At 42.3% G+C, this 24,387-nt stretch overlaps 1 protein-coding gene across 1 annotated transcript in view; it reads left to right on the top strand.

The window, feature by feature from the left end:
• The window catches only part of LOC106591129 (protein diaphanous homolog 3), a 667,062-nt gene that overhangs the window by 541,370 nt on the left and 101,305 nt on the right, over positions 1-24,387 (top strand). The window contains exons 28-29 of the mRNA XM_082963749.1: positions 17,983-18,081; positions 24,110-24,169. Of these exons, the coding sequence (XP_082819875.1) occupies positions 17,983-18,081; positions 24,110-24,169 (159 nt within the window). The remainder of the gene's footprint in view (positions 1-17,982; positions 18,082-24,109; positions 24,170-24,387) is intronic.

The following is a 24,387-nucleotide window of genomic DNA, read 5'->3' as shown; positions in this document are numbered from 1 at the left end:
CCTTCCCTCCCTCCACCACCCAGCCACACACACTCTCTCTCTCACACACACACACACACACACACCCAGCCCTGCATGTAGGAGTAATGATTAGAGGGCTTGTCGCTCTGAAACACGAGGAGATGAGAGACGAACAGCATGCAGTGTTAACATAGAGCCCAGCCACATCCTATGGACATGTACATTCACATTCAATAGGTAGTGGTTTTTCCTCCGAGGTGCTGCTGCATGCTGGGCGATTATAGCGGCTCTATGACAAATCTGATGCGTTAACTCCCAGGGTAGGAGCGGGGAGCGGACAAATGTTTGTGGGGCGACAAATTAAACATCACAGCTTTATTTAACATTCCCTACATGGCTACAAAGGATGAACTATTAAGATGTCAGACAGAGGAGCCAGCCAGGCGCCCTGCACCACACAGACACACAGAGAGAGAGATGGAGACAGAGGAGCCATCCAGGCGCCCTGCACCACACAGACACACAGAGAGAGAGATGGAGACAGAGGAGCCATCCAGGCGCCCTGCACCACACAGACACACAGAGAGAGAGATGGAGACAGAGGAGCCATCCAGGCGCCCTGCACCACACAGACACACAGAGAGAGAGATGGAGACAGAGGAGCCAGCCAGGCGCCCTGCACCACACAGACACACAGAGAGAGAGATGGAGACAGAGGAGCCATCCAGGCGCCCTGCACCACACAGACACACAGAGAGAGAGAGATGGAGACAGAGGAGCCATCCAGGCGCCCTGCGCCACACAGACACACAGAGAGAGAGATGGAGACAGAGGAGCCATCCAGGTGCCCTGCGCCACACAGACACACACACAGAGAGAGAGAGAGAGAGAGAGAGAGAGAGAGAGAGAGATGGAGACAGAGGAGCCAGTCTAGAGAGAGAGATTCAGGCCTACGGATGAAGATGGGGTCCCATCATTTAAAGCTGTAAACTGAGAGACATGCTTACAGCACAGAGCCTTACGAGAGAGAGAGAGAGAGAGAGAGAGGCCTACAGAAGAAGAGTGTTCAGAAGGAGAAATGGAGAGAGGGATGACGTAGAGAAGCCTGATGTAGTAGAATCCACCAGAGGGGAGAAGAGAAGAAGAATGAATCCTACAGAGAAATAAGACTGTAGAAGACAGGAGGACTACAGGAGAAGAGAAGAAGAATGAATCCTACAGAGAAATAAGACTGTAGAAGACAGTAGGACTACAGGAGAAGAGAAGAAGAATGAATCCTACAGAGAAATAAGACAGGAATGAAGGAGGGGAGACCAGAGGAGAGGTAGGGTCCTACTCAGTAACACTGTCCTTCAGGAGAGGAGACCAGAGGAGAGGTAGTGTCCTACTCAGTAACACTGTCCTTCAGGAGAGGAGAGGTAGGGTCCTACTCAGTAACACTGTCCTTCAGGAGAGGAGAGGTAGGGTCCTACTCAGTAACACTGTCCTTCAGGAGAGGAGACCAGAGGAGAGGTAGTGTCCTACTCAGTAACACTGTCCTTCAGGAGAGGAGAGGTAGGGTCCTACTCAGTAACACTGTCCTTCAGGAGAGGAGACCAGAGGAGAGGTAGTGTCCTACTCAGTAACACTCTGACATGTACCTTTCCAGACGCTCAGACTCTGACCCTGCTCTCCTCTGTCTCACCAGTCAACTGGTTCTGTTAGAGGAAATTAGCCCATTTCAGACCCGGGGGGCGGCTGGACTTGAAGACAATGGAAAATGCCACTCTTAGCCGAGACTGTCTGTCTGAGATTGGATATATTTTGATTGAACAAGGAGAGGAGAGCCTAAATCAGACTCCAAACTCCCACCTAGCCTGATCGCTGGACTGGTCTCTCTTCCTCAGAGTTTGGTTTCCTGCTGTGTTCTGAGCTGTGGAGAGCAGAACAGACAGTCTGTGGTTTCCCGCTGTGGAGAGCAGAACAGACAGTCTGTGGTTTTCCGCTGTGTTCTGAGCTGTGGAAAGCAGAACAGACAGTCTGTGGTTTTCCGCTGTGTTCTGAGCTGTGGAGAGCAGAACAGACAGTCTGTGGTTTTCCGCTGTGTTCTGAGCTGTGGAGAGCAGAACAGACAGTCTGTGGTTTTCCGCTGTGTTCTGAGCTGTGTAGAGCAGAACAGACAGTCTGTGGTTTCCCGCTGTGTTCTGAGCTGTGGAGAGCAGAACAGACAGTCTGTGGTTTCCCGCTGTGTTCTGAGCTGTGGAGAGCAGAACAGACAGTCTGTGGTTTTCCGCTGTGTTCTGAGCTGTGGAGAGCAGAACAGACAGTCTGTGGTTTTCCGCTGTGTTCTGAGCTGTGGAGAGCAGAACAGACAGTCTGTGGTTTCCCGCTGTGTTCTGAGCTGTGGAGAGCAGAACAGACAGTCTGTGGTTTCCCGCTGTGTTCTGAGCTGTGGAGAGCAGAACAGACAGTCTGTGGTTTCCCGCTGTGTTCTGAGCTGTGGAGAACAGACAGTCTGTGGTGTAGCTTCCTTTCCCAGACCTGTTTTTCCTCAGAGGCATAAAGTACTTAAGTTAAAACAAAAAAATACTTTAAATACTACTTAAGTAGTGTCCGTACTTTACTATTTCTATTTTTGACAAATTTTACTTCACTACATTCCTCAAGAAAATAATACAATTTTACCTCCGTACATTTTCCCTGACACCCAAAAGTAGTCGTTAGATTTTGAATGTTTAGCAGGACAGGAACGATGTCAAATTCATGTGCTTATCAAGAGAACATCTCTGGTCATCCCTACTGCCTCTGATCTGGAGGACTCACTAAACAGAGAACATCCCTGGTCATCCTTACTGCCTCTGATCTGGAGGACTCACTAAACAGAGAACATCCCTGGCTTTCTGTAAATGTTTTAAACAAGAAAATGTAGCCATCTGATTTGCTTAATATGAGGAATTTGAAATTATTTATACTTTTGATTCTTAAGTATATTTTAGCAATTCCCGAGTGGCGCAGCGGTCTAAGGCACTGCATCTCAGTGTTAGAGGCGTCACTACAGACCCTGGTTCAAATCCAGGCTGCATCTCATTAGGCCTTGATTGGGAGTTCCATATGGCGGCACACAATTGGCCCAGCGTCGTCCGGGTTTGGCCCGGTCGTCATAGTAACTAAGAATTTGTTTTTAACTGACTTGCCTCAAAAAAATATCACAAAAAAATCTATTTACTGAAGTATGTTTTAAACAAAATACTTTTATACTTTTACTCAAGTAGTATTTTACTGGGTGACTTTGACTTTTACTTGAGTCATTTTCTATTAAAGTATCTTTTAGTTTTACTCAAGTATGACAACTGGATACTTTTTCCACCGATGACTTAACTGTAAGGTTCCACCTGATACAAACCGATCTCAGACGCTGCTCCCAGATCAGTGATGTCAGACGCTGCTCCCAGATCAGTGATGCCAGACGCTGCTCCCAGATCAGTGATGCCAGACGCTGCTCCCGGATCAGTGATGCCAGACGCTGCTCCCAGATCGGTGATGCCAGACGCTGCTCCCAGATCAGTGATGCCAGAGGCTGCTCCCAGATCAGTGATGTCAGATGCTGCTCCCAGATCAGATCTAGTTCTACCGTACCTTCTACACGCCGGCTCACATCATGTGTATATAAATATATTCATGTCTTCATTTTGAAGACAAAAGGAGAAGCAAAAGGCTTTTGTACACACCTCTTTAGCGATAAGTCTCCTGTCACAGGTGCGTTCTGGGTAAATAGAGAGAGAGAGAGAAGCAGGCAGAAATGGGGCAGACATCAAAGCCTTGTTGAGCTGTGATACCTTCAAAGACTTAGATTAGAGCTCTTCTCCTCTCATCTTCTCTCTCCTTTCCTCTCCTCTCTCCCCCTCTCATCTCCCTCCCTCTCCTCTCTCCCCCTCTCCTCTCCTCTCCTCTCCTCTTCTGAAGTCCTGCTATATCTCTCCAGCTAATCTACTCCATCTACCTCTGCTCACAGCAATTAGTTTGAATCATATTCCTCATTTCAGCCGTGTTTTGTACCCCAACTAGCCTGCCAAGAAGGCTGGCTGACATGCCTGTGATCTCCTGTGTGTATTTATATATTAATACATATTTGATGATTTCTACTCTCTCTCTCATTCTGTCATTCATTCTCTGTCTCTCTGTCTTTTTGTCTCTCTCTCTCTCTCCCCTATTCTCATTCTCTCAATTGATTTATTTCTATAAAGCAGTCCTCTCTCTCTCTCTCTCTCTCTCTCTCTCTCTCTCTCTCTGTCGTTCTCTGTAAAGCGATCCTCTATCTGTCTCTCTCTTCTCTGGTGCGCCAGTCTCTGAGTGGTGTGTAAAATTGGATGCTTTGTACTCACAAATAATCCTGAGATATAGATATGTGTGTTTCTCCCTCCCTCCCTCCCTCCCTCCCTCCCTCCCTCCCTCCTCTGAGGGCTGAGAGTTGTTGGTTTTTAAAAGCTAATGTTGTTTAGTGTTCTCAGCAGAAGTGTAAAAACGAACAGGCAAGACACTGTGTTATTTAGGTTACTGTTGTTTGCTGCTGTTCTCCGTAGTTGGTGGGAGTGATGGAATACAGTAGTGTGTGGTGGTAGGAGGGAGTGATGGAATACAGTAGTGTGGTGGTAGGAGGGAGTGATGGAATACAGTAGTGTGTGGTGGTAGGAGGGGGTGATGGAATACAGTAGTGTGGTGGTAGGAGGGAGTGATGGAATACAGTAGTGTGTGGTGGTAGGAGGGAGTGATGGAATACAGTAGGATGTGGTGGTAGGAGGGAGTGATGGAATACAGTAGTGTGTGGTGGTAGGAGGGAGTGATGGAATACAGTAGTGTGTGGTGGTAGGAGGGAGTGATGGATACAGTAGTGTGGTGGTAGGAAGGAGTGATGGAATACAGTAGTGTGTGGTGGTAGGAGGGAGTGATGGAATACAGTAGTGTGTGGTGGTAGGAGGGGGTGATGGAATACAGTAGTGTGGTGGTAGGAGGGAGTGATGGAATACAGTAGTGTGTGGTGGTAGGAGGGAGTGATGGAATACAGTAGTGTGTGTTGGTAGGAGGGAGTGATGGAATACAGTAGTGTGTGGTGGTAGGAAGGAGTGATGGAATACAGTAGTGTGGTGGTAGGAGGGAGTGATGGAATACAGTAGTGTGTGGTGGTAGGAGGGAGTGATGGAATACAGTAGTGTGTGGTGGTAGGAGGGAGTGATGGAATACAGTAGTGTGGTGGTAGGAGGGAGTGATGGAATACAGTAGTGTGGTGGTAGGAGGGAGTGATGGAATACAGTAGGATGTGTTGGTAGGAGGGAGTGATGGAATACAGTAGTGTGTGGTGGTAGGAGGGAGTGATGGAATACAGTAGTGTGTTGGTAGGAGGGAGTGATGGAGTACAGTAGTGTGTGTTGGTAGGAGGGAGTGATGGAATACAGTAGTGTGTGTTGGTAGGTGGGAGTGATGGAATACAGTAGTGTGGTGGTAGGAGGGAGTGATGGAATACAGTAGTGTGTGGTGGTAGGAGGGAGTGATGGAATACAGTAGTGTGTGGTGGTAGGAGGGAGTGATGGAATACAGTAGTGTGTGGTGGTAGGAAGGAGTGATGGAATACAGTAGTGTGTGTTGGTAGGAGGGATTGATGGAATACAGTAGTGTGTGGTGGTAGGAGGGAGTGATGGATACAGTAGTGTGGTGGTAGGGGGGAGTGATGGAATACAGTAGTGTGTGTTGGTAGGAGGGAGTGATGGAATACAGTAGTGTGTGTTGGTAGGTGTGAGTGATGGAATACAGTAGTGTGTGTTGGTAGGTGGGAGTGTCTGGAAGGTCTAGAGAGGTGAGAATTGCAGTGTTGTCGCCAATTAAAACATACTATAAAACACTTTTTGGAGGTGGGGGAACCAAGAATTAAGAGAACCGATTTATTAACAAATGTTTTTGAGAAATATAATTAGAAAAATAAAATGTTATTGTGTAAATGTATTTATTGGTTATATATTTTTTTTAATATAAAAGATGAAAATGTAATGAATATAGTTATTTGTTGATGTGAAAATCTAAATTGACACATTTTAAAGGTTGTCTCTGTTGAAACAAATGGGGTTTCAATAAGGACTGGACAAGAAGAGGTGGAAGAACTATGGCTGGTTCAGACCTCACCCACAGCAGCAGGAGAACAGAGCAGGCCGAGCCAGAGAGGGAAGCAGGCCAGGCCAGCTGTAGGGGTTGTGGCTGGTGAAGGGATAGATGGAGGGATGAAAGGCCCAGAATGCTTTGGGTCTACTGTGCACTGGACACGATCTCTAGGGGGGCTAGGTTCCTACATGGAGCTATGGAGACCAGCAGCAGGCAAAGGGAGGCATGGATGGAGTGAGGGATGGATGGATGGAACGAGGGAGGTAGGATAGATGGATGGATGAAGGTAACCCCCTAGGGGCGATGGAGAGAGGAATGGATGGATGATAACCCCCTAGGGGCGATGGAGAGAGGAATGGATGGAGGTAACCCCCTAGGGGCGATAGAGAGAGGAATGGATGGATGGTAACCCCCTAGGGGCGATGGAGAGAGGAATGGATGGAGGTAACCCCCTAGGGGCGATGGAGAGAGGAATGGATGGATGATAACCCCCTAGGGGCGATGGAGAGAGGAATGGATGGATGGTAACCCCCTAGGGGCGATGGAGAGAGGAATGGATGGATGATAACCCCCTAGGGGCGATGGAGAGAGGAATGGATGGATGGTAACCCCCTAGGGGCGATGGAGAGAGGAATGGATGGATGGTAACCCCCTAGGGGCAATGGAGAGAGGAATGGATGGAGGTAACCCCCTAGGGGCGATGGAGAGAGGAATGGATGGATGGTAACCCCCTAGGGGCGATGGAGAGAGGAATGGATGGAGGTAACACCCTAGGGGCGATGGAGAGAGGAATGGATGGATGATAACCCCCTAGGGGCGATGGAGAGAGGAACGGATGGAGGTAACCCCCTAGGGGCGATGGAGAGAGGAATGGATGGATGGTAACCCCCTAGGGGCGATGGAGAGAGGAATGGATGGATGATAACCCCCTAGGGGCGATGGAGAGAGGAATGGATGAAGGTAACCCCCTAGGGGCTATGGAGAGAGGAATGGATGAAGGTAACCCCCTAGGGGCGATGGAGAGAGGAATGGATGGATGGTAACCCCCTAGGGGCGATGGAGAGAGGAATGGATGGATGATAACCCCCTAGGGGCGATGGAGAGAGGAATGGATGAAGGTAACCCCCTAGGGGCGATGGAGAGAGGAATGGATGGAGGTAACCCCCTAGGGGCGATGGAGAGAAGAATGGATGGAGGTAACCCCCTAGGGGCGATGGAAAGAGGAATGGATGGATGGTAACCCCCTAGGGGCGATGGAAAGAGGAATGGATGGATGGTAACCCCCTAGGGGCGATGGAAAGAGGAATGGATGATGGTAACCCCCTAGGGGCGATGGAGAGAGGAATGGATGGATGATAACCCCCTAGGGGCGATGGAAAGAGGAATGGATGGATGATAACCCCCTAGGGGCGATGGAGAGAGGAATGGATGGATGATAACCCCCTAGGGCCGATGGAAAGAGGAATGGATGGATGATAACCCCCTAGGGGCGATGGAGAGAGGAATGGATGAAGGTAACCCCCTAGGGGCGATGGAGAGAGGAATGGATGGATGGTAACCCCCTAGGGGCAATGGAAAGAGGAATGGATGGATGATAACCCCCTAGGGGCGATGGAGAGAGGAATGGATGGATGATAACCCCCTAGGGGCGATGGAAAGAGGAATGGATGGATGATAACCCCCTAGGGGCGATGGAGAGAGGAATGGATGAAGGTAACCCCCTAGGGGCGATGGAGAGAGGAATGGATGGATGGTAACCCCCTAGGGGCGATGGAGAGAGGAATGGATGGATGATAACCCCCTAGGGGCGATGGAGAGAGGAATGGATGGAGGTAACCCCCTAGGGGCGATGGAGAGAGGAATGGATGGATGGTAACCCCCTAGGGGCGATGGAGAGAGGAATGGATGGATGATAACCCCCTAGGGGCGATGGAGTGAGGAATGGATGGAGGTAACCCCCTAGGGGCGATGGAGAGAGGAATGGATGGATGGTAACCCCCTAGGGGCGATGGAGAGAGGAATGGATGGATGGTAACCCCCTAGGGGCGATGGAGAGAGGAATGGATGGAGGTAACCCCCTAGGGGCGATGGAGAGAGGAATGGATGGATGGTAACCCCCTAGGGGCGATGGAGAGAGGAATGGATGGAGGTAACCCCCTAGGGGCGATGGAGAGAGGAATGGATGGATGATAACCCCCTAGGGGCGATGGAGAGAGGAATGGATGGAGGTAACCCCCTAGGGGCGATGGAGAGAGGAATGGATGGATGATAACCCCCTAGGGGCGATGGAGAGAGGAATGGATGGATGGTAACCCCCTAGGGGCGATGGAGAGAGGAATGGATGGAGGTAACCCCCTAGGGGCGATGGAGAGAGGAATGGATGGATGATAACCCCCTAGGGGCGATGGAGAGAGGAATGGATGGATGGTAACCCCCTAGGGGCGATGGAGAGAGGAATGGATGGATGGTAACCCCCTAGGGGCGATGGAGAGAGGAATGGATGGAGGTAACCCCCTAGGGGCGATGGAGAGAGGAATGGATGGAGGTAACCCCCTAGGGGCGATGGAGAGAGGAATGGATGGATGATAACCCCCTAGGGGCGATGGAGAGAGGAATGGATGGAGGTAACCCCCTAGGGGCGATGGAGAGAGGAATGGATGGATGATAACCCCCTAGGGGCGATGGAGAGAGGAATGGATGGAGGTAACCCCCTAGGGGCGATGGAGAGAGGAATGGATGGATGATAACCCCCTAGGGGCGATGGAGAGAGGAATGGATGGATGGTAACCCCCTAGGGGCGATGGAGAGAGGAATGGATGGAGGTAACCCCCTAGGGGCGATGGAGAGAGGAATGGATGGAGGTAACCCCCTAGGGGCGATGGAGAGAGGAATGGATGGAGGTAACCCCCTAGGGGCGATGGAGAGAGGAATGGATGGAGGTAACCCCCTAGGGGCGATGGAGAGAGGAATGATGGTGTTCCCCCACAGCTAGTTGATTCAGTCTGTACTGCTGTACCTCCCTTCAATGTTAACTACATCAGATAGTTATATCAGTGAGTCTCAGAATATATGAGAAAGAAGAATCTGTCTGAATATAGAATGTGAATATAGAATGTGTGTGTAAGTGTACAGACAGACAAACACATGCATATCCTACTGACTTGTAGCTTCCCAATATTGCCCTGGAATAGAATATAATCTCTCTGATGCTGCTACTGCTTTCATCCCAGATTGACCTTTGACATTTTACCAAACCGATACGGGGCACAATGAAATTCAGAAGGACTTCCTGTATCTGTTCAGACAGACATAGAGGAAAAAGAAGAAGAGAATGACTTCCTGTATCTGTTCAGATAGACATAGAGGAGAAAGAAGAAGAGAAGGACTTCCTGTATCTGTTCAGATAGACATAGGGGAGAAAGAAGAAGAGAAGGACTTCCTGTATCTGTTCAGATAGACATAGAGGAGAAAGAAGAAGAGAATGACTTCCTGTATCTGTTCAGACAGACATAGAGGAAAAAGAAGGGAATGACTTCCTGTATCTGTTCAGACAGACAAACAGGAGAAAGAAAGGAATGACTTCCTGTATCTGTTCAGACAGACATACAGGAGGGAATGACTTCCTGTATCTGTTCAGACAGACAAACAGGAGAAAGAAAGGAATGACTTCCTGTATCTGTTCAGACAGACATACAGGAGGGAATGACTTCCTGTATCTGTTCAGACATACAGGAGAAAGAAGGGAATGACTTCCTGTATCTGTTCAGACAGACATACAGGAGAAAGAAGGGAATGACTTCCTGTATCTGTTCAGGCAGACATACAGGAGAAAGAAGGGAATGACTTCCTGTATCTGTTCAGACATACAGGAGAAAGAAGAGAATGACTTCCTGTATCTGTTCAGACAAACAGGAGAAAGAATGGAATGACTTCCTGTATCTGTTCAGACTGACATACAGGAGAAAGAAGAGAATGACTTCCTGTATCTGTTCAGACTGACATACAGGAGAAAGAAGAGAAGGACTTCCTGTATCTGTTCAGACAGACATACAGGAGAAAGAAGGGAATGACTTCCTGTATCTGTTCAGACTGACATACAGGAGAAAGAAGAGAATGACTTCCTGTATCTGTTCAGACAGACATACAGGAGAAAGAATAGAATGACTTCCTGTATCTGTTCAGACTGACATACAGGAGAAAGAAGGGAATGACTTCCTGTATCTGTTCAGACAGACATACAGGAGAAAGAAGGGAATGACTTCCTGTATCTGTTCAGACTGACATACAGGAGAAAGAAGAGAATGACTTCCTGTATCTGTTCAGACAGACATACAGGAGAAAGAAGGGAATGACTTCCTGTATCTGTTCAGACTGACATACAGGAGAAAGAAGGGAATGACTTCCTGTATCTGTTCAGACAAACAGGAGAAAGAATGGAATGACTTCCTGTATCTGTTCAGACTGACATACAGGAGAAAGAAGAGAATGACTTCCTGTATCTGTTCAGACTGACATACAGGAGAAAGAAGAGAAGGACTTCCTGTATCTGTTCAGACAGACATACAGGAGAAAGAAGGGAATGACTTCCTGTATCTGTTCAGACTGACATACAGGAGAAAGAAGAGAATGACTTCCTGTATCTGTTCAGACAGACATACAGGAGAAAGAATAGAATGACTTCCTGTATCTGTTCAGACTGACATACAGGAGAAAGAAGGGAATGACTTCCTGTATCTGTTCAGACTGACATACAGGAGAAAGAAGGGAATTACTTCCTGTATCTGTTCAGACAGACATACAGGAGAAAGAAGGGAATGACTTCCTGTATCTGTTCAGACTGACATACAGGAGAAAGAAGGGAATGACTTCCTGTATCTGTTCAGACTGACATACAGGAGAAAGAAGAGAATGACTTCCTGTATCTGTTCAGACAGGAGAAAAAAAGATGAAGGTCACTTGTGAACATAATTAGTCTCTCTGTCTCTGTCTCTCTCTCTCTCTGTCTCTCTTTCCCCCTCTCTCTCGCTCTCTCTCTTGCTCTCTCTCTCTCCTTTCTCCATCTTCTCTCTCTGTCTCATTCCTTCTCTCTCTCTCTTTGGCCGTCACTCGTCAGGACAGAGACATCCCATCTTTCCAAACCCTGACCGCTCCAGATATGTCACAAACACTTCTCCTTACATAGTGTTTTGTTCTGTGGTGACAGCTCCCATGTGTTTTTCTACGCCGGCACAAGGTAGCATGACATATGGCTGGTGAATGCTCTGTGATGTTACTGGAGATGGTAAACACTGTGTTGTTGTTATCGGTCATTCTTCTCCGGTTCATTCATATATTCATGTGTTTATTTCTGTCCTCACCTCCATCTGGTACTTACTGTCTCGTTCCAACCTCAGACGGGGGTTTGTTTAGCTGGGTGACACTATGACTGGAGAGGAGAGACAGGAGGGTAGGCTCCTACATGGACCTATGGAGACCAGCAGCAGGCTGGGTGTTGTCACTATGACTGGAGAGGAGAGACAGGAGGGAGAGACAGGGGGGTAGGCTCCTACATGGACCTATGGAGACCAGCAGCAGGCTGGGTGTTGTCAACTTGCCATCAGTTTGAAAGAAGGAAGAGGAAGACAAGGATAGATTTAAAGAGAAGGGGGAAGAGAGAGAGAGCAGAGGAGAGAGAGGGGAGGAGAGAGAAGAGGAGAGAGAGAGAGGGAGGAGGAGGGAGAGAGAGAGGGGAGGAGGAGAGAGAGAGAGGAGTAGAGAGAGGAGGAGAAGGGGAAGGATAAAGAGGGCAGGAGAAGAGCAGAGAGAAGAGGAGAGAGAGAGGAGGGGAAGGATAAAGAGGGCAGGAGAAGAGAAGAGGAGAGAGTGGAGGAGGAGAAGGATAAAGACGGCAGGAGAAGAGGAGAGAGAAGAGGAGGGAGAGAGAGAGGAGGAGAAGGATAAAGAGGGCTGGAGAAGAGAAGAGGAGAGAGAGTGGAGGAGGAGAAGGGGAAGGATAAAGAGGGCAGGAGAAGAGCAGAGAGAGAGGAGGAGGAGAAGGATAAAGACGGCAGGAGAAGAGCAGAGAGAAGAGGAGGGAGAGAGAGAGGAGGAGAAGGGGAAGGATAAAGAGGGCAGGAGAAGAGCAGAGAGAAGAGGAGGGAGAGAGAGAGGAGGAGAAGGATAAAGAGGGCTGGAGAAGAGCAGAGGGAAGAGGAGAGAGAGAGAGGAGGAGAAGGGGAAGGATAAAGAGGGCAGGAGAAGAGGAGAGAGAGAGGAGGAGGAGGAGAAGGATAAAGAGGGCAGGAGAAGAGCAGAGAGAAGAGGAGAGAGAGAGGGAGGAGGAGAAGGATAAAGAGGGCAGGAGAAGAGCAGAGAGAAGAGGAGAGAGAGAGAGGAGGAGGAGAAGGATAAAGAGGGCAGGAGAAGAGAAGAGGAGAGAGAGAGAGGAGGAGGAGAAGGATAAAGAGGGCAGGAGAAGAGCAGAGAGAAGAGGAGAGAGAGAGAGGAGGAGGAGAAGGATAAAGAGGGCAGGAGAAGAGCAGAGAGAAGAGGAGAGAGAGAGGAGGAGGAGGAGAAGGATAAAGAGGGCAGGAGAAGAGCAGAGAGAGAGGAGAGAGAGAGGAGGAGGAGGAGAAGGATAAAGAGGGCAGGAGAAGAGCAGAGAGAAGAGGAGAGAGAGAGGAGGAGGAGGAGGATAAAGAGGGCAGGAGAAGAGCAGAGAGAAGAGGAGAGAGAGAGGAGGAGGAGAAGGATAAAGAGGGCAGGAGAAGAGCAGAGAGAAGAGGAATGTAGAACAGCCTCCTCTACTTTATTCAGAGTAAATGTCCTCCGTCTGCCTCTAAATCAATCCAGTGGCTCTGCAGTCACACACACACACACACACACACACACACACACACACACACAGTCTCACACACACACACACACTCCCCATCACATCAGTCACCTCAGACCTGCAGTCCCATCAGTTAGAGTCTCAGCTCCAGCCTGCAGTATATAAAGGCTCTGAGCTGATCTCCCTCATCAGCCCCATCACACCTCACTGTAGGGCTCTGATCCCTCTGCAGTGCAGTCACTCTCCCCATCACACCTCACTGTAGGGCTCTGATCCCTCTGCAGTGCAGTCACTCTCCCCATCACACCTCACTGTAGGGCTCTGATCCCTCTGCAGTGCAGTCACTCTCCCCATCACACCTCACTGTAGGGCTCTGATCCCTCTGCAGTGCAGTCACTCTCCCCATCACACCTCACTGTAGGGCTCTGATCCCTCTGCAGTGCAGTCACTCTCCCCATCACACCTCACTGTAGGGCTCTGATCCCTCTGCAGTGCAGTCACTCTCCCCATCACACCTCACTGTAGGGCTCTGATCCCTCTGCAGTGCAGTCACTCTCCCCATCACACCTCACTGTAGGGCTCTGATCCCTCTGCAGTGCAGTCACTCTCCCCATCACACACTCTGCACCTGGCTGAAATCAGCCCTGAGAGAGAAGTCTTTAGGTCAGTGGTCACCAAACGATCCATCTCCAAGGCATTCCTTGTCAATCGCCAAACATTTCTCTCAACAACAGAAAATAAACAAGGATAAAGCTTTACATTCCTAGTTTATTCTGTCTCTGGTGCTGCTGGGAGTAGGTGCACTTGTTTCAGCTGCTCTGAGCACCGGGTTGGTCAAGTCTTCCACTGTTTCAGCCATTTCATGTGTCGTACTGATGGTACAAACTCTCCCGACTCGGTGTTCCCGGAGAGCAAATCAGGTGCACCTATAGACTTACTGCTAGCCAATCAGATTACTCAGATCACTGTGCAGCTTCCTTGAACACACAGCCAAGTCAGTTTTAATACTAATGGTGTTTCAAAACGTCTAAAACCATGACAACAGAGACTGTCCAACCAATGAGTGAGTTGCCGTTTTAATTCAGCGCTGTCAACACGTTTTCTAAGACATGAAATGTTCTTCTCCACTCAACACTGAAACAGCCCTGCAGCTTCTTTAAATAAGTAGACAAGTGTAGTGATTGTGTTTGTGTTGTTAGAGGCTGTGTGTTTTTAACCCCCTAAGGTCGATGTCCTCGCTCCGCGGAAACCAAATTAGACAAATCTGTCAGTTTAATATTGAGAGATATTTGACTTTCTGGTCGTTGGAGGAACAACATGAATTAGTACATGAGGCAGATATAGTGCAGGGTGACTTGAGCTTCACCATCAGCTGGAAGATGGTGTCCACATTTAGTTCTGTCTTAGTGGAGGGGGAGACCTGAGGGACAGTCAGACGGTGTTCTGTCTTAGTGGAGGGGGAGACCTGAGGGACAGTCAGACGGTGTTCTGTCTTAGTGGAGGGGGAGACCTGAGGGACAGTCAGACGGTGTTCTGTCTTAGTGGAGGGGGAGACCTGAGGGACAGTCAGACGGTGTTCTGTCTTAGTGGAGGGGGAGACCTGAGGGACAGTCAGACGGTGTTCTGTCTTAGTGGAGGGGGAGACCTGAGGGACAGTCAGACGGTGTTCTGTCTTAGTGGAGGGGGAGACCTGAGGGACAGTCAGACGGTGAGAGGTGGACCCTCTGGTTCTCTGGCCCCATAAGTCCAGTTAAATAAAGAAAGCTAATCATTTCAATTCATTCTCACTCAGCTGTGCCACAAATGAGAGAGACAGAGCGAGAGACCGACAGACTATTCATCTTCCCCGACGCTGATTACCCTTGTACCTCCTCTCCTCTCTCACTCCCCCTCCTCTCCTCTCACCCCCCTTCTCTCCCTGTTTTTCTCCCTGTACGTACGTCACTCTCTCCCTCTCTCTCTCACCCCCCCTCTCCTCTCAACCCCCCTTCTCTCCCTGTTTTTCTCCCTGTATGTCTCTCTCTCTCTCTCTCTCTCTCTCCCTCCATCCCCTCTGCTCTGCAATAGTGTGTTTCAGTAAGTCAGGTGTTAACTGGGAAGCATGTCTGTCCACAGCTGTTTCTCTCCACCCAGCTCTCAGCAGCTCTATCAGACCTGTCAGCCTGAACACTGTCCACCTCCACCGTACTAAGACCTGAACTATCTGGTCTGTCAACACCTCTGGTCTGTCAACACCTCTCTTCCATGTTGAATGACCTAAACTATCTGGTCTGTCAACACCTCTCTTCCATGTTGAATGACCTGAACTATCTGGTCTGTCAACACCTCTCTTCCATGTTGAATGACCTAAACTATCTGGTCTGTCAACACCTCTCTTCCATGTTGAATGACCTAAACTATCTGGTCTGTCAACACCTCTCTTCCATGTTGCAATATAGTGATTGCCATTCTGGCCTCAGTTTTGAAAGTTTTAAACAGCCTACATAGTCCTGTCTTCCACAGTAACCTAAAGAACATTCTATATCATTCTAGAACCATAGTCCTTACTGTCTTCCACAGTGACCTAAAGAACATTCTATATCATTCTAGAGCCATAGTCCTTACTGTCTTCCACAGTAACCTAAAGAACATTCTATATCATTATAGAACCATAGTCCTTACTGTCTTCCACAGTGACCTAAAGAACATTCTATATCATTCTAGAACCATAGTCCTTACTGTCTTCCACAGTAACCTAAAGAACATTCTATATCATTCTAGAACCATAGTCCTTACTGTCTTCCACAGTGACCTAAAGAACATTCTATATCATTCTAGAACCATTCTCCTTTTTCTGAACGGACACTGTAACTGTAGAGAGATGACCTCACAGCCATGAGGTCAGAAGATTTCTCCCCCTGAAGTCATTCATGACTCAGTCTGTTTCATGACACGCTCAACTCACTACTGTTCATTCTCAAACGAACCACTACAGTTCACTACTGTTCACTACTGTTCACTACAGTTCACAACTGTTCATTCTCAAACGAACCACTACAGTTCACTACTGTTCACTACTGTTCACTACAGTTCACAACTGTTCATTCTCAAACGAACCACTACAGTTCACTACTGTTCATTCTCAAACGAACCACTACTGTTCATTCTCAAACGAACCACTACAGTTCACAACTGTTCATTCTCAAACGAACCACTACAGTTCACAACAGTTCACAACTGTTCATTCTCAAACGAACCACTACAGTTCACTACAGTTCACTACTGTTCATTCTCAAACGAACCACTACTGTTCACTACAGTTCACTACTGTTCACTACAGTTCACAACTGTTCATTCTCAAACGAACCACTACAGCTCACTACAGTTCACTACTGTTCACTACAGTTCACTACTGTTCATTCTCAAACGAACCACTACAGTTCACAAACTGTTCATTCTCAAACGAACCACTACAGTTCACTGCAGTTCACTACAGTTCACTACTGTTCATTCTCAAACGAACCACTACTGTTCACTACAGTTCACTACTGTTCACTACTGTTCAGTAAAGAACTATTTCCACAGATAGAGACAGAGAGAAATCCTCCCTGGGTGGAATGGGCAGGTTTTTGAGAGGTGACTGGTTGTTTGAATGGGTTGTGTTTTACCACACGTCCACACTCCTCTGTTCTCCCTCCCTTCCATCCTTCCTAAGGAGAGTGGTTAAGTCCCTAATGGCACCTCGTTCCCTTTTTATAGTGCACTACATTTGACCAAGGCCCTTAGGGAATATTGTGCCATCTAGGACTCTGTGTGTTCAGTGTGTTCAGTACACATCAATGGCAGGTTAATATATCTTCCTGGGGAGGCAGGGGTCTGGTAGCTTGGTCAGAGGATGGGAGAGATACCTGACTTCACACACATCATCATCATCACACACACACACACACACAGAGTCTCAGCCCTGAAGCGGCCGACTGACTGAGAGCCTTGTGTTGTTCTGGGTCTTTATTTTTCCACTTCCTTCTGTCTTCTGCCTCTTTACAAAAGATTGGCTGGATTTGCTGTGTCATGAAAATGTACTGTCAGATATGACTGATTATCTCGACAGGGAGATGGAGGGGGAGGGAGAGGGAGAGGAGGAGGGAGAGAATGAGGGAGAGGAGGAGGGGGAGGATGAGGGAGAGGATGAGGGGGGGGGAGAGGAGGAGGGGGAGGGCGAATAGTAGGAGAAGGAGGGAGGGGGGGAGCAGGAGGGAGAGGAGGGGAGGGAGGGAGAGGAGGAGAGGGAGGAGGAGGAAGGAAGGAGGGAGGGAGAGGAGGAGAAGGAGGGTAAAGGGGTAGAATATGCTGGTGGTGGTGACTCTAGGGAAGTGTCCCAAATGGCACCCTATTCCCTATAAAGTGGCCTATGGGCCCTGGTCAAAAGTAGTGCACTAGATAGGGAATAGTGTTCCATTGGGGATGTCTCCCTGTGTTGGGATGTCTCCACTACTCCTACCCTAACCCTCCCCAGCCAGACCCCCCCGTTCCCCCAACAGTTTCCCATAGAAAAGGCAATGACCTGAGGTTAATAGCTTGAACTTTCTCTCTGGCTTTATAGTCCAGCCACAGAGTCTCACACACTGGACACACACACACACACACACACACACACACACAGACTGGACTGTGGCTGGCTGGTGGTGGTGTGACATCCAGGTGATATAAGAACCAGTTAAAGGCTGTCTGCTTCTCTAATGGCACGGTTTAACTGGTGGTAGACTGTCTCTGTTGCATGGCCATCATCTCTGGCATTACTATGGCAACCCTCAAGACCTGATAGCAATACTGCCCTCATCTCATTTAGTCTCTCTCTCCCTCTCTTTTTCTCTCTCCCCCCTCTCTCTCGCTCTCTCTCCCCCCCCTCTCTCTTTTTCTCTCTCCCCCTCTCTCTCTCGCTCTCTTTCTCCCCCTCTCGCTCTCTTTCTCCCTCCCCCTCTGTCTCTCTCCCCCTCTCCCTCTTTCTCCCCCGCTCTCTTTCACCCTCTCTCTCTCTCTCTCTTTCTCCCCCTCTGTCTCTCCTCCTGTATCTGTCTCTGTCCTTCCCTCTCCTCCACCAGAGAACAGTGATGAGACAGGAGTGATGGATAGTTTGCTGGAGGCTTTACAGTCTGGAGCAGCGTTCAGAGACCGACGGAAGAGAGCACCCCGTCCCCGAGGTGAGACCTTTACAATAACTCCTATACCCCCTTACAATAACTCCTATACCCCCTTACAATAACTCCTATACCCCCTACCTAACTCAATACCCCTTACAATAACTCCTATACCCCCTTACAATAACTCCTATAGCCCCTACCTAACTCAATACCCCTTACAATAACTCCTATACCCCCTACCTAACTCAATACCCCCTTACAATAACTCCATACCCCCTTACAATAACTCCTATACCCCCTACCTAACTCAATACCCCCTTACAATAACTCCTATACCCCCTACCTAACTCAATACCCCCTACCTAACTCAATACCCCTTACAATAACTCCTATACCCCCTACCTAACTCAGTACCCCCTACCTAACTCAATACCCCTTACAATAACTCCTATACCCCCTACCTAACTCAATACCCCCTTACAATAACTCCTATACCCCCTACCTAACTCAAAACCCCCTTACAATAACTCCTATACCCCCTACCTAACTCAATATCCCTTACAATAACTCCTATACCCCCTACCTAACTCAATACCCCTTATGATAACTCAATACCCCCTTACAATAACTCCTATACCCCCTTACAATCACTCAATACCCCCTTACAATAACTCAATACCCCCTACCTAACTCAATACCCCCTACCTAACTCAATACTCCCTTACAATAACTCCTATACCCCCTACCTAACTCAATACCCCCTTACGATAACTCCTATAGCCCCTACCTAACTCAAAACCCCCTTACGATAACTCCTATACCACCTACCTAACTCAATACCCCTTACAATAACTCAATACCCCCTACCTAACTCAATACCCCCTTACAATAACTCCTATACCCCCTACCGAACTCAATACCCCCTACCTAACTCAATACCCCCTTACAATAACTCCTATACCCCCTACCTAACTCAATGCCCCTGACAATAACTCCTATAGCCCCTACCTAACTCAAAACCCCCTTACGATAACTCCTATACCCCCTACCTAACTCAATACCCCTTACAATAACTCCTATACCCCCTACCTAACTCAATGCCCCTGACAATAACTCCTATACCCCCTAACTAACTCAATGCCCCTGACAATAACTCCTCTACCCCCTACCTAACTCAATACCCATTACAATATTATTTTATTATAGTTATTACTGGTTCATTATTATATTATTATAGTTACTACTAGTTCATTATTATATTATTATAGTTATTACAGGTTCATTATTATATTATTGTTATTACTGGTTCATTATTATAGTTATTACTGGTTCATTATTATAGTTATTACTGGTTTATTATATTATTATAGTTATTACTGGTTCATTATTGTATTATAGTTATTACTGGTTCATTATTATATTATATATTATAGTTATTACTGGTTCATTACTATATTATTATATTATAGTTATTACTGGTTCATTATTATATTATATATTATAGTTATTACTGGCTCATTATTATATTATATATTATAGTTATTACTGGTTCATTATTATATTATATTATAGTTATTACTGGTTTATTATTATATTATAGTTATTACTGGTTTATTATATTATTATAGTTATTACTGGTTCATTATTATATTATAGTTATTACTAGTTCATTATTATATTATGATATTATAGTTATTACTGGTTCATTATTATATTATTGTAGCTATTACTGGTTCATTACTATATTATTATATTATAGTTATTACTGGTTCATTATTATATTATTATAGTTATTACTGGTTCATTATTATATTATTATAGATATTACTGGTTCATTATTATATTATTATAGATATTACTGGTTCATTATTATATTATTATAGCTATTACTGGTTCATTATTATAGTTATTACTGGCTCATTATTATATTATTATATTATAGTTATTACTGGTTCATTACTATATTATTATATTATAGTTATTACTGTTTCATTATTATATTATTATGGTTATTATTGGTTCATTATTATGTTATAGTTATTACTGGTTCATTATTATAGTTATTACTGGTTCATTATTATATTATTATATTATAGTTATTACTGGTTCATTATTATATTATTATAGTTATTACTGGCTCATTATTATATTATTATAGTTATTACTGGTTCATTATTATATTATTATAGTTATTACTGGTTCATTATTATATTATAGTTATTACTGGTTCATTATTATAGTTATTACTGGTTTATTATATTATTATTGTTATTACTGGTTTATTATATTATTATAGTTATTACTGGTTCATTATTGTATTCTAGTTATTACTGGTTCATTATTATATTATATATTATAGTTATTACTGGTTCATTACTATATTATTATATTATAGTTATTACTGGTACATTATTATATTATATATTATAGTTATTACTGGCTCATTATTATATTATATATTATAGTTATTACTGGTTCATTATTATATTATTATATTATAGTTATTACTGGTTTATTATTATATTATAGTTATTACTGGTTTATTATATTATTATAGTTATTACTGGTTCATTATTATATTATAGTTATTACTAGTTCATTATTATATTATGATATTATAGTTATTACTGGTTCATTATTATATTATTATAGTTATTACTGGTTCATTATTATATTATAGTTATTACTGGTTCATTATTATAGTTATTACTGGTTTATTATATTATTATAGTTATTACTGGTTTATTATATTATTATAGTTATTACTGGCTCATTATTATATTATTATAGTTATTACTGGTTCATTATTATATTATTATAGTTATTACTGGTTCATTATTATATTATAGTTATTACTGGTTCATTATTATATTATTATAGTTATTACTGGTTCATTATTATATTATTATAGTTATTACTGGCTCATTATTATATTATTATAGTTATTACTGGTTCATTATTAAATTATTATAGTTATTACTGGTTCATTATTAAATTATTATAGTTATTACTGGTTCATTACTAAATTATTATAGTTATTACTGGTTCATTACTATATTATTATATTATAGTTATTACTGGTTCATTACTATATTATTATATTTTAGTTATTACTGGTTCATTACTATATTATTATATTATAGTTATTACTGGTTCATTATTATATTATTCTATTATAGTTATTACTGGTTCATTATTATATTATATTATTATGTTATTACTGGTTCATTATTATGTTATTATAGTTATTACTGGTTCATTATTATATTATTCTATTATAGTTATTACTGGTTCATTATTATATTATATTATTATGTTATTACTGGTTCATTATTATGTTATTATAGTTATTACTGGTTCATTATTATATTATTATATTATAGTTATTACTGGTTCATTATTATAGTTATTACTGGCTCATTATTATATTATTATAGTTATTACTGGCTCATTATTATATTATTATAGTTATTACTGGTTCATTATTATATTATTATAGTTATTACTGGTTCATTATTATATTATTATAGTTATTACTGGTTCATTATAGTTATTACTGGTTTATTATATTATTATAGTTATTACTGGTTTATTATATTATTATAGTTATTACTGGTTCATTATTGTATTATAGTTATTACTGGTTCATTACTATATTATATATTAAAGTTATTACTGGCTCATTATTATATTATATATTATAGTTATTACTGGTTCATTATTATATTATTATATTATAGTTATTACTGGTTTATTATTATATTATAGTTATTACTGGTTTATTATATTATTATAGTTATTACTGGTTCATTATTATATTATAGTTATTACTAGTTCATTATTATATTATGATATTATAGTTATTACTGGTTCATTATTATATTATTGTAGCTATTACTGGTTCATTACTATATTATTATATTATAGTTATTACTGGTTCATTATTATATTATTATAGTTATTACTGGTTCATTATTATATTATTATAGCTATTACTGGTTCATTATTATATTATTATAGCTATTACTGGTTCATTATTATAGTTATTACAGGGTCATTATTATATTATTATATTATAGTTATTACTGGTTCATTACTATATTATATTATTGTTATTACTGGTTTATTACTATATTATTATATTATAGTTATTACTGGTTCATTATTATATTATTATAGTTATTATTGGTTCATTATTATGTTATAGTTATTACTGGTTCATTATTATAGTTATTACTGGTTCATTATTATATTATTATATTATAGTTATTTCTGGTTCATTATTATATTATTACAGTTATTACTGGTTCATTATTATATTATAGTTATTACTGGCTCATTATTATATTATTATAGTTATTACTGGTTCATTATTAAATTATTATGGTTATTACTGGTTCATTATTAAATTATTATAGTTATTACTGGTTCATTACTATATTATTATATTATAGTAATTACTGGTTCATTACTATATTATTATATTATAGTTATTACTGGTTCATTATTATATTATTCTATTATAGTTATTACTGGTTCATTATTATATTATATTATTATGTTATTACTGGTTCATTATTATATTATTATAGTTATTACTGGTTCATTATTATGTTATAGTTATTACTGGTTCATTATTATAGTTATTACTGGTTCATTATTATATTATTATATTATAGTTATTACTTGTTCATTATTATATTATTATAGTTATTACTGGCTCAGTATTATAGTTATTACTGGTTCATTATTATATTATTATAGTTATTACTGGTTCATTGTATTATTATAGTTATTACTGGTTCATTATTATATTATTATAGTTATTACTGGTTCATTATTATATTATAGTTATTTCTGGTTCATTATTATATTATTATATTATAATTATTATATTATAGTTATTACTGGTTCATTATTATATTATTATATTATAGTTATTACTGGTTCATTATTATAGTTATTACTGGCTCATTATTATATTATAGTTATTACTGGTTCATTACTATATTATTATATTATAGTTATTACTGGTTCATTATTATATTATAGCTATTACTGGTTCATTATTATAGTTATTACTGGTTCATTATTATAGTTATTATATTATAGTTATTACTGGTTCATTACTATATTATTATATTATAGTTATTACTGGCTCATTATTATATTATAGTTATTACTGGCTCCTTATTATATTATAGTTATTACTGGTTCATTACTATATTATTATATTATAGTTATTACTGGTTCATTACTATTATTATATTATTGTTATTACTGGTTCATTATTATATTATTATATTATAGTTATTACTGGTTCATTATTATATTATTATGTTATTACTGGTTCATTATTATGTTATTATAGTTATTACTGGTTCATTATTATATTATTATAGTTATTACTGGTTCATTATTATGTTATAGTTATTACTGGTTCATTATTATAGTTGTTACTGGTTCATTATTATATTATTATATTATAGTTATTACTGGTTCATTATTATATTATTATAGTTATTACTGGCTCATTATTATATTATTATAGTTATTACTGGTTCATTATTATATTATTATAGTTATTACTGGTTCATTATATTATTATAGTTATTACTGGTTCATTATTATATTATTATAGTTATTACTGGTTCATTATTATATTATAGTTATTACTGGTTCATTATTATAGTTATTACTGGCTCATTATTATATTAATATAGTTATTACTGGTTCATTACTATATTATAGTTATTACTGGCTCATTATTATATTAATATAGTTATTACTGGTTCATTACTATATTATAGTTATTACTGGCTCATTATTATATTAATATAGTTATTACTGGTTCATTATTATATTATAGTTATTACTGGTTTATTATATTATTATAGTTATTACTGGTTCATTATTATAGTTATTACTGGCTCATTATTATATTAATATAGTTATTACTGGTTCATTACTATATTATAGTTATTACTGGCTCATTATTATATTAATATAGTTATTACTGGCTCATTATTATATTAATATAGTTATTACTGGTTCATTATTGTATTAAAGTTTCCACCGGTTCCAACAGATGATCAGATGAGCCTCAGTCCCAGTTCTTACCTCCAGGTTCTGAAGCCTTGTAACCATGGTAAAGACAACCTCCGTCTCAGAGCATGTTGTCTGTCTGTCTGTCTGTCTGTCTGTCTGTCTGTCTGTCTGTCTGTCTGCTGATAGCCGTAACCAGAGCCATGTATTTAAAATAGAGCTCATGAAATGTATAGAAACAGATTGGTTCTTTCCATAACCCTGGCTGTCTTCTCTACTCTGAGCTCATGACCGTCCTCTCGTCGTGTGTTGCCCTGTACG

Source organism: Salmo salar, chromosome 17 (assembly GCF_965601325.2).
Source record: "Salmo salar chromosome 17, fSalSal1, whole genome shotgun sequence".
Classification (NCBI taxonomy): Eukaryota; Metazoa; Chordata; class Actinopteri; order Salmoniformes; family Salmonidae; genus Salmo; species Salmo salar.
The sequence above is the reverse complement of the archived record's forward strand: the minus strand, read 5'-3'. Positions and strand labels throughout refer to the sequence as shown.